Raw genomic sequence first — 14,305 nt, forward strand, 5'->3', positions numbered from 1 at the left:
TCTCGCACAAAATTATTGGCCAGACAGAGCAGAAGCACTCCACTCAACCCAAACTATGTGACATCCTATCTGGGACTAGCGGGAGATGAAAGGCACTTGGGCATTTCCTCTTTGGGCCACGCCTGCAACTTTAAAGAATGAATGAGCAATGATTACTGGATCGACTCGGCAACTTAGACTTGCAATGAAGCTTGCAGACAGAAGACATGTCCTTGTACATATATCTAGGCAAAATCGAATTTCCCCTTCATGTCGAGCGATATATAATTGAATGTCTACTATACATCCTACTTACTCAAAGCTCTTGGAATCAAAATTTGGTTCGCAATCGATTGCTTGGGTCTGGCTGATCCACAAAAACCCTAATCCAGCGATCCCATCCCCTCTCTCCCTTGAATAATTTCTCTTTTTCTCCCTCGCGCGTCTTTAAACTTACGAAACCCTCGTGTGTCGAGTCGCATTTTGCGCCTGCGCCTGCGTCTACGTCGATATATCCTTGAAAATGCCTGGTGTATCGGGCATCGACGTGCAACCGAATCCGCGGTATCTCTTCCGCCAACCCGTGGCGCTGCAATGGTTCGAGAATGGGAAGCTCGTGAAGCGGCAGGAGGAGGAGCGTCAGGCCGGTGAGTGTGTGTTTGGCATTTCCCAATAGAAGAGCAAACAAGCCATTGCAGAAATTAATGCGAGTTGAAACCTTTCCACGCAGGACGCTTCGAACTCTTCCTGGATCTTCTGTATGTTGCTATATTGGCTAATTTCGCGGAGTCGCTGGCCGAGCATATCACGGGTGCGCGTCTGGCGATGTACATTGTAAGGCAACCCAATGCGCTGTCAGTTTGATGCGGTTTGGACTCACGCCACGATCTCAAATATAGTTGATCTTTGCTCCCTCCTGGCATGTATGGAGCGACCTGCGCGAATTGATGAATTCGTTCTACAACGATGACCTGCTGCAACGTGTGCTCATCCTCTGGGTCATGGCCGTGCTAGTTGTCTACGGAAACAACGCAACCCTCGTGGATGAGGATCTCGGTGCCATGCGCGCCACCGTCGCCGCTTACATGATTGCACGACTCTCCTGCAACGCAGCTCACCTTTTCTATTCGTTCGCTAGCTACCATCACCGCGCGCAGCAGCGACTCTGGTGTCTTCTCGCTACGCTAGCTCTCTGCATATACATCCCATTGTACGTGAAATCCGTGCCGATCCGTGGAAAAATCGCCGCAGCGACTGTAGGCATCGTGGTCGAGCAATGTGTCTGGATCTTTTGCTACTCGCCTGCCGCGAAGGGCGTCTTGAAAGCTCGCTATACCACGGCCGTGGATATTGCACATGAGATTGACCGATTCGCGGCGTTCTATATTATCGTGCTGGGCGAGTTTCTGTATCAGATTGTCGTGGGATCGCCGGCCGCCATCGGTCTGAACTTGGGTTTGCTGCGTGCTGTCTGGACTCTTGTCATCGCATTCTGCCTGAACTGGTTGTATGTGCACAATGATGGAGCGCTGAATGGTACTCACCCGATGCGATACTCGGTATATACGGCGTTTACGTGGATTTCGCTGCATCTGCCACTAAGTGCGAGTCTGCTGGCGAGCGGACATGTGGCGGCTGCCAGCGCGGCCGAGGACCGGTTCGGCGATGCGGAGCGGTGGTTGCTCTGCGGGAGCTTGGGTACTGGGATGTTCTGTCTGTATGGACTAGCGCTATTGTTCGAATGCAAAGATGAGCCGGGGACGTTGATTATGGGCAAGGTACGCTGCTTCATGATGGCCATCAGGAAGATACTCGAATGTTACTGATCAAATCCGAACCATAGCATCTTCGAGTCATCATGCGCCCTATCACCGGTTTGATTATTGTTCTTCTCGGCCTCACCGACTCCCTCGATATCACCTCCACGATTTCTATCCTCATGGCTCTGGTCGCATTTTGCCTAGTCTGGGAGAACGTCACATCGCTGCGCCGCGATGCCCAGATCTGGGAGCGGTGGGAGAATACCCAGTATCCAGAGGACAGGGACGATATCGTGCCCGTCGTCAGAGAGGGTTCTGGAAGTTCCGGGAATGCATGAACTCTTGGGCCTCAAGAGATGAAGGATGTTGAGAATTGAATGGTGAAAGAGTGGAAAGGTTGTAGGAAGAATGAAGCGTACGAAAAAGGGAAGAGCCCGTCAGGTGCACAACGGCACGTGATCCCATCTCTCTCCACTATAAAGTAATCTGTTCACTTTTCTCATTTCCTCTAAATAAAGGACCAGACCATGTCAGATCATGTTAGATCGTGTACAACTCCGGTATTCCCTCTCCCTGATGGTGATGCCCAACCGGTATCCCCAACTCAAAATCCAAAGTCCCATTCTTGAACTGCCACATCGGATTTGGCCACACATGCGAATCCTTAGGCTTCGGCGGCCCTGCCTTCCTTTTCTCCCTGCCGATCTCCCTGCTCTTCGCCCACTCCATCAGTGCCCCATAATGCCGACACTGGCGGTTGATGTTGAAGTCCGGCCAAGGTTCCTCCTGGTGCTCCACGTACGACATGGTGAATATCGCCGGGCCCGCGTTGCAGAGGATGAATTGGACCAGCATGTCGGCGCAGTGGCCGAGGTGGATCCAGCTTTTAGGGCCTTCGTCGTGTCGGTGCTTCTTGGGCGTGTAGACGGGGTACTCGGTGAAAGCTTTCCCGCGGAGCATGCCGACGCAATGAATCTCCTGCATTCGGGTCTTCAATGAGCCAGGGGTATCATGGATGGCATTGCATGACATGGGGGACTGAGACGGGGGAGAGCCAGATAGGAAGGGAAAGCCATAAAAAAGTCCCGTTCATCATGATGGTGAAGGATGGGATTTCAACCTCATCGAGGATAGGGGCTGTTGTATAGGTTCGGGTCAGTGGAGGATTCTATAAAAGAACAGTTTACAATAGAAAAGGGTGTTTGGAAGCGCCTCATTCTTCGTGGAGCTCAGGTACGAGCTGAAAGTCGTGGCAAACGAAAGAAACATCGCCAAGTAATGAGGAAGACGCAGACTATGAGGATGGTATCCCGACAGATGGACCGTCGGCGACCCCTAGAGTGAACGGCACAGACTGGACATGGCTGATGATTCAAGGCCTGTCCTTCTTCAGCTTCCGATTTCATGGCCTCGTAGTCTCCGGTCGAAGATGGACGAGAACTAAACAGTCCTGCCAGATGATTTCACATGTTGAATACGTTGGATGGAATTCTATGATTTATTCATTTGTCTGAGGGAATAAGAGTATATAGTACGGAGTAGCACATAACTAGAGAAGAAAAGACTGGGCATGCTCTTGTGTCCTTTTTTGGTTTTCTTTGGCCCTGGACTCTTTCAATTTTTTATTAATATTTCTATTTGGTGTTCTTTTTGGTTGAAAATTCGGTCAATATCCTTTGCGTCTTCTCATGCGAGTCTACCTAAAGGGCGCCGTCGACGAAGCTGGACACCGACACACAGAGGTGGACCCGATGTCAAAGTCTATTAGAACATACATGCACAGCTTCCGAAGCCCATTTCTCTTTCGGTCTGAGAAAATCCCAAAAATGAGCCTCCCTAAGGGCAAGACAAGGGACTGTGTCAGCCTTACCATTGTGGGACCTGGTTGCCATGCATGCAGCTCTGAAAGCAAGGGGCTTAAGCCAACGGAAAAATGATATCAGATTCAAGATATGCATCTGATAATGGGGTTGAGTACCAAAGTGAAAGAAGTTCGTTGGTATGCCTTTCTTCGCTGTCTTACCACGGGACGTCACCATACTATGGGATAGCACTTAATCGAACAGTCGTTACCTGCAGTACTGTTACTACTAGAGCATTCAGAGTCTATTTATCTAGACAGGTTTAATGCTTTCTTGGTGAAAATCTCTTGAAAACATCAAGAATAATAAGAAACATTCAAATAGGTATGGACTTGTATACTGCAGGCTGTTATGCTAAAGATCATTATTAGAAAGGTTATAATCGCTTGAAATCGAACTTATGTCCAGGCATATATAGTTCAGTTTGTACATTAATTAGAGATAAGTTCCTCACAGTCCTTCTGCAATCATATTCTCAATGATTTCCTGCGTAAACCGCCACAAGAGAGGCGACTCGTTAATGTGGAAGGCTGACCCGTCCAGAACGTATTCCTCTGCCCCTGCAAGGATTTCAGATCCCGATAGAACCCCGAGCGAATGGCCTCTGAAGACACGTGCGTTATGAAGGGTGTGTGGCTCTCAAGCCGCACAAATTCCGGAGGAGAGGCCGATTCGTCACCCACCGCGTCTTGCAGGCGCCGTGCAGATCGCAAAAGCTCGTCTTTCACATATTCCTCGGAGACCGTGTGGTTCGCACCGTATTCCATCTGGTAAACATCAGGGATCTTGGTGGCAATGGCCCGGTAGGGGGCCGGTAGAGGGGCTAGATCATATGCCGCCCCCGGATGGCGGTTCTTGTAGGCGGTTTTGTTGGAGGGCAGGCCGGGAATGTGCACCAGGGAGGTGTAGTAGCCTACGTTCTGGAATTATCGGAATAGGGTCATTTCCTGATTGGTCAGATCAAAACCGCGTAGGTTGTCGAGCTGAGGTGGGATGGACACCAGAAGCTTCTGGGTCTGGAGTAGAATTTGTCCCTGGGGCCCGTCCAAGCAGACGCTGACGTTGGAAGGGGACTCGCGCGCGAGCGACGAAACCCGGGTGGAGAGAAATACCTCTTCCCAAAGGACATCCAAGGCGTTGTCCAAGATCTCGCGGTTGTAATTCTGTGTCCAGATGAAGTTGGCATCGATCATTCCGGGCCCGATGTGTTTGAGCACGTAGATGGCGGGCAGATGTAGGATATCGCCCATGGCGACCCACACCACGGGGAGGATTCCCTCGATCCTATGTTTCTGGATAAACTCGCCAAAGGGGAGAAGAAGATCCTCGGGGACGGGGTCCGGGAGATTATAACCCTCGTCGAGATAGGCGTACTCATCCAAAAGCTCCCGGTAGCGGTTGACGCTTTCCTGCAGACTTGTCGACGAGTTGAGCATACTTGCGTCTACCAGCTTCTGCTGCTCAAAATCGAACACGGCACTTTCGCCCCGAGGTCGCCACGGGGCGTGGGGGAAGTTGGAACCTGAAGTCGCTGGAAGAAGTTCCTGGTTACCTCGAGGTTTTGGTATTGGGCCACCCCGTAGTCAACGGCACGGCCGAAAGAGTCGATGTAGGTGTTGGTGTGGCCGCCCAGAATGGGCTTCTCCTCAATCACGGCCACGCTCTTTCCAAGATCGTGAAGTTCCACTACTGCGAAGGTTCCGGATGCACCGCCTCCAAGAATACAGACGTCTTTCGTGATTACTTCGCGAGGATCGCAGGAAAATCCCCACGTCGGAGAGGCGAGCAGAATACTTCCGAAGGAGGCGGTAAATGCATACTTTGGCTTCATCGTTGGAACGTTGAGCTGGCGGGCTCTTAGGAAGGAGAGGCTCGGTCTATAGATGTATGAAATAGGCACGTGTTCTCACTCTTATTGTTACTGCTTTGGGGCTGCTATCTTTCATTATTGGGCATCCCTTGCTTGAGCGAGGGCCCCTGAACTGGACGAAATGAAAAGAAAATAAGCATTCTGATGCGATTGACGAGGGTGGATCGTACTAGCTAATTTCAATGAAGGAATCCTTTGCACCAGGACTAAATTTCTTTTCTAGGCTTCTTCCCGATCAATTGTAGTCGAAACTCGAAACCGAATCACTGCCGTCGTGCCTGCCCACGATTATGACTTCATATTTAAATGACATGAATCCTAGCCTAGAATATTTGCCCATGTATATTCAATATTTGCGACATATCGATGCTGGAATTTCTTGTAGGTGGCATCGCACATCGACTATTAGTTGCCATAGAGCGAAGGTGGACATGGGCAAGATGCATACTTCATTTCGAAGGAAACGTTTCCAAGCGGGACTCACCGCATACCCACCCTAGCCATCGAAAGTGCTGTAGCACTGTTCCCTGTTGAACGGCAGTCTTAAAGGCAAGGGAAGAAGAGACGAGTCTATGTTCATTGGAATAAAGGGCTATGATTGAGCTGTTGTTGGTTGTCTCAGGTAAAGAGTCTAACAATACCAACGACCCGCAGGGATAAGGGAAAGCACGAGCAACACAAGGGGGTCGGAACCCCAGGGAATAACAAAATACAACCTGAGCACGAGAGTATTTCATACTACACAGTTTGCAATTGAATCAGTCATTGTGTTCAAAAAACGCATTCAAACAATTATATATCCATCTCCCTGCATGTTCCCCCTTCGCAAATAAGCAAATAATTCTTAGCTGGGTCTGATGGCTTGAGATCTTTGAACAGAGGGTTTCGGCTCCTCAACCAGAAGGAGGGATTGCCGACAAAGTCGCTCACATGCGACGGGCGGATATCAAGGAAAGAAGCCGTGGTCGTTGACGTAGATAACGCGGGCCCGGCTTCTGACCGAATCTTTTGCACAAGTAAATCTCGTACGGAGGTCGGCTCCTCAGATTTGCTGAGAAGACTAGATGATGGTTGAGGTGCAGTGGTGATAGTAGCAGTGCTGAACACGCCTGTGATGTTGCGCGACCCGGCTTCTAGGCCGACGATCGCGTCCAGTAAGCCGACAAAAAGGAACGGATGCTGGAGAATTTCCACGGCAAACGAATGGCACGTTTGGCGCGAAAGTGTACGATACTCCTCGTCTTCAAGTAGGTTAGCCAGGCGCAGTAAGTTGCGAGCAATGATGCCGTTCACGGACGGTGTGGCCGACTCGGTTCCTGTCTTTAATCTGAGTAGAGGGCCGGGCATGCCTGGTGTTGGCGTGGAAGGCGTGCTGTAGTACCCCGCTGGCGTTGATCCGACATACGCCATGAATTCTTGATTCAGAAATTCTACACTAGCAGTTAGTAATGATGACTATCAATGATGTAAAACGGGTATGGTAGGGCATACTCTGTAATTGCTCGGCAAACTGCAGGTAGCTGTCATCAAAAGTAGTCTCGTACAAGTCCAACAAGCCAGAGATGAGATAGGCGTAATCGTCAGCAAATCCGGGGGTGTCGCCCCTCGCTCCATCGCGGTAGACACGCCAGAGTTTCCCGGTAGGTTTGTCGAAAAGGGTGTTCTTGATGAAGTTTGCTGCCTTGATTGCAGCATCCCGGCATTGGAGCGCCTTGGAGCTTTCAATCTGTTCAAAAAGTGCACTGCATTTGGCGAGTGCTCCAATGGCCAAACCATTCCACGCAACAATGACTTTGTCGTCCAGGTCCGGTCGCACCCTGGTTCTCTCCCGATATTCGCAGAGCTTCTGCTTAGCAGATCGAATGATTTTCACGACTTCATCCTCCCCGAGTCCAAAATCTCGAGCCAGCTTGCTAGGCGTCACTTTGACCGATAATACATTTTGGTTCATGAATTCGTCGTGTGGGTCATTTTCCGGGGCAATGTTTCCGTCAGGAAGAACACCCCAATGGCGAGCACACACCTGCGCATCTCGCTGGCCAAGCACCTGAGTCAGTTCTTTTAAGGTCCAGACATAGAACGCGCCTTCTCGCTTCTCCGTGTCATTGGGTGTTGGAAGACTGTCGGCGTCTTCGGACGAGTGGAATGCGCCCGTTTGCGATTGAATGGGACTACTTGTCAAGTATGTAGCCAAATCATAGACAGCACCCAGCAGTTCGGGGTTGTGCGTGACTTTGAATGCATCCACATAGACGTCCAAGAGCTGAGCTTGGTCGTAAAGCATTTTCTCAAAGTGAGGCAACAGCCAGTTCGACGTGACACTGTAACGTGCAAAACCGTGACCTATGTGGTCTCGGATCCCCCCGCGCGCCATGTTGATAAGCGTATTGACTGCCATCGCGGTAGCCCTCTCGCATTCCTCCTGCCCAACAACATCTGACACGGCGGCTGGATAAGTTCCCAGGCGGAGCAGGAAGCTCAAGTTCGTAGGTGTCGGAAATTTTGGCGACCCGGAGAATCCTCCATGTATGGAATCGTATCGCGAAACAAAGTGTTGATAAGCCTCCTCTAGAAGTTCAATGTCCAAGTCCTCGTCCGACGGTCGGTCCCCTTGGTGCGTATGCGTTCCTTCTTCGGCAAACTCCCGTAGCTGTTTTGTGATTTCTTTTGCGCTCTCACGACACCGTAGCTGTTGGGTTTCCCAGACTTCTCGGAGCTTATCCAGGATATGGACAAACCCAATAGTCTCATTTCCGGGTAAGCTAGAAGAGCTGGGACCCGGCCAGTAGGTGCCGCCAAACACCGGTTCAAGGTCTGGGGTGAGAAAGACATTCAGCGGCCAGCCGCCCGAGCCGGTGGTTGCTTGGACGTAATTCATGTAGACGTCATCGATATCCGGTCGCTCTTCACGGTCAACCTTGATGGGAATAAAAGATTCGTTCAAGATCGACGCTACTTCTGGCGACATGAACGATTCCTTTTCCATAACATGACACCCTGTCGTACATTAGTTGAATATTCTACCCATGTTGACTGGTCGCGGTTGAAGGGGGGGAAATAAAATCAGATAAAAAGGACATACAGTGACAGGCCGAGTATCCGATGCTCAGAAAGATGAGTCGGTTATGTCGCCGGGCCAAATCAATGGACTCGGCATCCCATAACTGCCAAGCTACAGGATTATCCATGTGGCCCCTGACCTTTTGATCAATCAGTGTCATTCATCTACAAATTGCGATGGGTCGGACGACTGCTCACATATGGGGATCGACTATGGTGCAGTCGGTTGACCAGCTTGGGCTCCGCGTCGGTTCCACCGGCATGCAAGTGCACGTCCATCGGGGCAGCCATCCTGCAAGAGGAATAAGCTAGGATCTCAGTTGCTGGGAAACGATGAATGGCAAGATCGCTCGGTCGCGATCCGAGGGCCACCGAAGAGGGGCTAAGAGGGGTGTGAATGTGATGAGTTGAGAAGAGACGCAGCCGACCAGTGGGAAAGAGTCCGAGGATAGGGAGAAGTCCAGGGACCACGAGGCAGGCAGCTAGTGGTAGTTGGAGAGGGGACAAGTGGGATGGATGGAATGATCGGGGCTGGACGGGAGTAGAGACGGTTGGACTGAGACTGTTAACTGTTAAGGCCCGCATCCGGGAGATCGGCGTCTGCTGCGTCATCGATGGCCGTGTGGTCACGTGTTGCATTATTATATCAGCGTGCACATCTCTTTCATTTGTACTCCGTACATGTATGTACATATTTCTAATATGATGACCCTTAGACTTTCTCTATCCTCCCCATCGAACGCAGCGCATCCCCTCGACCGTTCCCCGCGTGTGGAGATACTCGAACTCTCCGGCCGTCCGAAGCTCCAGTCCGATAGCCGCTCCGACTGCGAGATAATCAGTACCACAAACATCTACAAGAGCGTAGAATGCATGACTTACATGTTGCAGGTACAGAGCAGACGAGCCAGGCAATCGTCAAGCATGACTGAAGCTCATCTAGCCCGACAACCTCGGCGACCAAAGGACCAACAGCCTACCATACCGTTAGCTAATCGCCTGGAATGGGCGAAAATCTCATCTCACCGTCCAGAATGTGCCGAACAAGACCCCAGCAAACAATGCGAAACAGGTGAGGGCGGCATATGTCTTCGCAAAAACCCACAACAGCAGACATAATACGCCGCTGGTAAACGAGGCAAAAGTGGTAACATTCAATCTGCCAACCCCGTCACTGAAAAAGCCTACCGCAGGACGCCCAAACATCTGTCCGATATTCATCACGGCAGTGACAGTCGACCCTTGAGTAGCAGTCAGGCCGATGCTTCGAGCGTAAGTTGCCAGCGAAAACCAAATCACCATGAACCCCATCACGCTAAAAAGGCCCCAGGCGATAAAGAGCCGTGTCTCATATCTCTTTCCGAGTTTGAAATTGATCGACAGCCCTGGCCTTCCGGAATTGTGTGTTGGGCTTCGATCACGCAGAAGCAGTAGACAAATCGAGTTCACAACGAGCTATACGATCGCTAGAATTCGGTATGACCAGCCCCTACCGATATTATCTAGCATGGCATGAGCTGCAAGCGAGTATACTAGTCCGCTAGTGCCAGTTCCGGCTGTTGTGATACCAGCCGCAAGACTTCGTCTCTTGCTGAACCACTGCGGAATGATGGCGGCTGTCGAGAGATACTGCAGGCCGAAAACAGACACCTTGACTGAGATACAGTTGCCAAATCGCTGTGCTCCAGGATGCTCCCAACAGAGTTGCGGTCTCAAACAGGATACCGAGAGCTATGGTAGCCTTGAGGCCAAAGCGACGGTGAATCGTTGTAATCAAGGGCGATATCACGAGAGCTTGTGAAGCAGACAAGCCTCCAATCAAGGCAAAGGCAAGAGCTCGACTATGCGGGAATATGGAATGGGAGGTGAAATATTCCAGAAAGACACCATAACTCTATACTTGGTCAGTTGGCGGGTTGCCATTCCAGTTGGACGATAGTTACGTACGGAAAGTATTCCCCAGACGTGGGCATTGTTCCAGAAGACTGCGAACACGATGACCCATCCGTAACCTCCGTCAATAGCATCGGTGGATGTCATGATCAGGAGCTCTTCGCAGTGATCTCAGTCTTATACCAATGGCAGGGACCAAAAGCAAGAGAAAACGAGATGATCGCTCAGTTAAAGGGAAAGAATATCGGAGAAAAGACCTCCGAGACAAGAGGTTTTATTAATAAAATCAATACAGACTAATCCCTTATAGACCCGAGCCTTTCTGGCCGATTAATAAGGCAATCGAGCCTCCTGTCTTCTATCCCACATCCCACGGCGCATCTCCCACCGGAATCCCAAGAGCCGTATCCACCACAGCTGCAAATGTAATCCTAAATTCTTCTTATTCAGAACTACATCTCCTGAGACATCGGTCTGCTCTTTGTCAGGAGCTTATCAATTATTATGTTACCTTGATTCCTATATCCACTTGTTTCATCAATTTTATTAATGTCCCGGTGGGAGACGTCCACCCGAACCCACCAAGGCCGAAATTGCGCCTATCCAAAAACCATATAAACGACCGATCTTCTCCATGAATTGTCAAGCATCATCATCAATATCGAAATCTATCTTGAGCTACAATCCTCTCAATCATCCATACCAACCATGTCTTCATTCCAAGGCACCATCTCCATCACCCACGTCACCACCGCCACAGCGATCATCAACATCGACGGTATCCGATTCCTCACCGACCCCGTCTTCTGCCCCGGCGGCTCCCAATACATCTACGACGGATGGTCCAAGGCCCCAAACCTGAAGGACTTCGGCTTCAAAGGCCGTCCCCCGGCAGGTATCCTGACCAGCACCGAGGACCCAGCCCTCCAACTCCACGATCTCCCTCCCATCGACGCCGTGCTGCTCAGCCACGAAGACCACGTCGATAACCTCGACCCCCTCGGCCGCCAACTCCTCGACGGCCGCCGCGTCTTCACGACCCCCGACGGTGCCAAGAACTTGCAGCCTCGCCCGGGCGTCGTCGGCCTTCAACCGTGGCAAACCGTCACCGCGAAGATCGCCGGCAAGGAGTTCCGTATCACCGGTACCCCCTGCAAGCACTTCCCCGGCGGCGAAGTCACCGGGTTCATCCTGGAGGCGGAATCTTTCGGGAAGGGTCCGAATGGGTTGCCGAATGCGGTGTACTTCTCCGGCGACACGGTCTGGATTGATGAGTTGGCCGATATGAAAGATAGGTGGAATATCTGGGTGGCGGTGCTGAATCTGGGAAATGCGCTCTTCTCGCATCCGAACGGTATCTTGCAGATTACGTTTGATGGGAAGCAGGCGGCGCATTTGATGAGGGCGACGGGAGCGGAGATCATGGTGCCGATTCATTTCGAATCGTGGGAGCATTTCACGGAGCATAAGGCGGAGCTGCTGGCGGTTTTCGAGAAGGAAGGCGTGCAGGAGAAAGTGCGGTGGTTGGTGCCCGGGGTTGAGACTTCGATTGTTTGATCTACCAGTGCTTTGGCGTCAAAATGTAAGAGATAGTAAATAGACATAAAAGTTTAGACTTCGGTTATATGGACACAATGCGTTGTATCAAATCCTGGTGTTTTAATGAAATTTCCAAGGGTGCCAATATCACTCCAATCCCCAGCCTCCAAGCAGCTCCTCGCACTCAGATATCCACCTCCTAGATTGACTCCTCCCTGGATCCGCATCCCTCCTAATTCCCTCCAGCAAGTACGAAAGCTCTGGATTTGATCTCGCCTCCCATAGATGGTTACTATTCGGCTCCGGAAACTGCAAATCAGATAATCGTAGCAGCTTGGCACGGTCCTCTTCCATCTGAGAAGCGCAGCAGCATAGTCTAGACACTTTATACAGTGCCAACCCGTACCGCTTGATTTCTTCCACTCCGACCCAGATACACGTCACGGACTCGATTGAACGGTATCGGCCGAGCATCGCCGGGTAAGAGAATACGTGGTGCCTGCGGCATGTACTTACGAGGGCAGTTAGGATTTGATAATCTGGTGTGAAGAGTGGGATCCTGAGGGTAAGTGGGCGGGCTTGCTGCGGTGCTATTATGAGGGAGAAGATGAGGTAGAGGAGAATGCCCTGGTATGTGGCTATTGGCCAGGCTGAGGAAAGTGTGTCAGATTGATTGGGGAGGTATTCCCATGTTGTCTGCTCAATTCTGTCAGTCTAATTTGGGCCTAGGTGATAAGTTGATGAGCTTCCTCAACTGACTTGTTGTTCCCTTATACACGTCCCCAGCCATCGATGCAAATCCAGCGCCATCTGCCGATTGGCATCCTCGCCACTAGCCCACAGCCCGATCATGACGACCGAGTACAACAGCAAGGCAGGCTCATGCTCTACGCTGAAGGTCGCTCGATGCAAGAATGGCCATTCGGGGTGGAAATTCGCGAAGTAGATGCGCACATGTTGTTGTATATCGACTGGGCCGCCAAGTCGGTCGAGAATCGATGACTGCGCTGGCTCCGTCCTCGGTTGCGATTCATCGTCCCCGTCCTTGTCTTTCGAGCCAGGTCGATTATTGTCGAACGAACAATCTAGGTGTTTTAATTCGCAATTCTGGCATGGGTATCCACCGCAACAACGCACTTTCGCCCCCCGACACGGTCGACAGGCTTGCGCAGAGCGGACGATGTGGTTTTGTTCCTGCTCTGCGTGGTCTTGTCGAATGTGGCGGCGCAGAGTATCGCTGATTTTGTCAGTCCTTGTCAATGGTTTTCAACACACACGACTTGGATATATGAGGTCAGATACCTTCGAGAAAACTCGCGGTTGCAGACCGGACATGAGGACCGTTCGCCTCGATGCTGCGCTTCGTGTCGGCGAAGGTGCTCCTTGCGTAGGTAGCTGCATTTGCAGGCGGGATGACGACAGTAGAATCTCATATTACGAATTTCAAGTCCAGTCAGCATGAAGGAGTTTAATATCTAGAGAAGTAGAAGGGGCGAATATCCCACCGGTATCCCACCACCGGTATCACATCGGCTCCCACCGGCTCCCACCGGCATCCCACAGTGGGGACGATTAGATAACCTTCTCTTCTCGCTTTCTTTCTCTATACATCCCCGCATTGCATCATAAATACCCTTCTTTCCTCCCTCTTTCTAGCTGGTCATTCTCATTCTGGTTCTCATTCTCAAACCTACTTCTCTTCAATCCCATATATTTGCCAATCAATCCCACCAGAAATTCAAAATGTCCCCCCTCTCCTTCCGCCAAACCATCGGCCTCCCCCGCTCCACCGCCACCACCCAAGACTCGACGCTGATCATCATCGACGCGCAGAACGAATACGCAAAAGGAAAACTCGCCGTCGAGCATGTCTCCGCCAGCCGCAAGGTCATCTCCGACCTGCTAAACCGCTACCGCCGCGGCGGGCACGACGGCAAGAACATCGTGCACGTGGTGCACGAGACCCCGGCGGGCGCGCCGGTGTTCACGAGCGGCACCGAGCTGGCGCGGGAATTCGAGGAGTTGACGCCGGCGGCGGGCGAGAAGGTGGTGACGAAGAATTTCCCGAGCTCGTTTGCCCAGACGGATTTGCATGCGTATCTGGGGGGGTTGGGGGCTGTGGGGAAGAAGATCGTGTTGGTCGGGTATATGGCGCATGTGTGTGTTTCGACGACGGCGAGGGCGGGGAGTGAGTTGGGGTATGAGGTTTTGGTGGCTAGTGAGGCTGTTGGGGATCGGGATATTCCTGGCGTGAAGGCGGAGGAGTTGGTCTCGACGGTGCTGAGCGAGTTGGATGATGCGTTTGGGACGGTGGTGTCGGCGACGGAGATTCAGGGATGAGG

The 14,305-nt window shown here is 51.5% G+C and overlaps 6 protein-coding genes across 6 annotated transcripts; 3 read left to right on the forward strand and 3 right to left on the reverse strand.

Annotated features, from left to right (window-relative positions):
* Positions 1-502: 502 nt before the first annotated feature.
* KD926_010327 (uncharacterized protein) lies at positions 503-2,077 on the forward strand (the record flags this gene model as incomplete). Its single annotated transcript, XM_053095804.1, has 4 exons — positions 503-626; positions 710-813; positions 879-1,757; positions 1,823-2,077. The coding sequence occupies 4 exons, from the start codon at positions 503-505 to the stop codon at positions 2,075-2,077; spliced, it is 1,362 nt and encodes a 453-aa protein (XP_052959985.1).
* A 202-nt stretch (positions 2,078-2,279) lies between these two features.
* Positions 2,280-2,723, reverse strand: KD926_010328 (uncharacterized protein; the record flags this gene model as incomplete). The annotated part of the gene is made up of 1 exon (XM_053095805.1): positions 2,280-2,723. The coding sequence occupies one exon, from the start codon at positions 2,721-2,723 to the stop codon at positions 2,280-2,282; it is 444 nt and encodes a 147-aa protein (XP_052959986.1).
* A 1,345-nt stretch (positions 2,724-4,068) lies between these two features.
* Positions 4,069-10,571, reverse strand: KD926_010329 (uncharacterized protein; the record flags this gene model as incomplete). The annotated part of the gene is made up of 12 exons (XM_053095806.1): positions 4,069-4,514; positions 4,569-5,058; positions 5,154-5,478; positions 6,349-6,901; positions 6,963-8,468; positions 8,554-8,671; positions 8,730-9,087; positions 9,319-9,358; positions 9,414-9,507; positions 9,558-9,986; positions 10,132-10,425; positions 10,479-10,571. The coding sequence occupies 12 exons, from the start codon at positions 10,569-10,571 to the stop codon at positions 4,069-4,071; spliced, it is 4,746 nt and encodes a 1,581-aa protein (XP_052959987.1).
* A 561-nt stretch (positions 10,572-11,132) lies between these two features.
* Positions 11,133-11,981, forward strand: KD926_010330 (MBL fold metallo-hydrolase; the record flags this gene model as incomplete). The annotated part of the gene is made up of 1 exon (XM_053095807.1): positions 11,133-11,981. One exon carries the CDS (start codon positions 11,133-11,135, stop codon positions 11,979-11,981), a length of 849 nt encoding a protein of 282 aa, XP_052959988.1.
* Positions 11,982-12,110: 129 nt separating this feature from the next.
* On the reverse strand, positions 12,111-13,364 carry KD926_010331 (transcription factor with C2H2 and Zn(2)-Cys(6) DNA binding domain; the record flags this gene model as incomplete). Its single annotated transcript, XM_053095808.1, has 5 exons — positions 12,111-12,317; positions 12,480-12,659; positions 12,723-13,048; positions 13,101-13,200; positions 13,266-13,364. 5 exons carry the CDS (start codon positions 13,362-13,364, stop codon positions 12,111-12,113), a joined length of 912 nt encoding a protein of 303 aa, XP_052959989.1.
* A 342-nt stretch (positions 13,365-13,706) lies between these two features.
* KD926_010332 (putative isochorismatase family hydrolase) lies at positions 13,707-14,303 on the forward strand (the record flags this gene model as incomplete). The annotated part of the gene is made up of 1 exon (XM_053095809.1): positions 13,707-14,303. The coding sequence occupies one exon, from the start codon at positions 13,707-13,709 to the stop codon at positions 14,301-14,303; it is 597 nt and encodes a 198-aa protein (XP_052959990.1).
* Positions 14,304-14,305: the final 2 nt, after the last annotated feature.

The sequence above is a fragment of the Aspergillus affinis genome (genome assembly GCF_023601865.1).
Source record: "Aspergillus affinis strain CMG 70 chromosome Unknown NODE_7_length_541545_cov_85_609384, whole genome shotgun sequence".
In the NCBI taxonomy this organism is placed as follows: domain Eukaryota; kingdom Fungi; phylum Ascomycota; class Eurotiomycetes; order Eurotiales; family Aspergillaceae; genus Aspergillus; species Aspergillus affinis.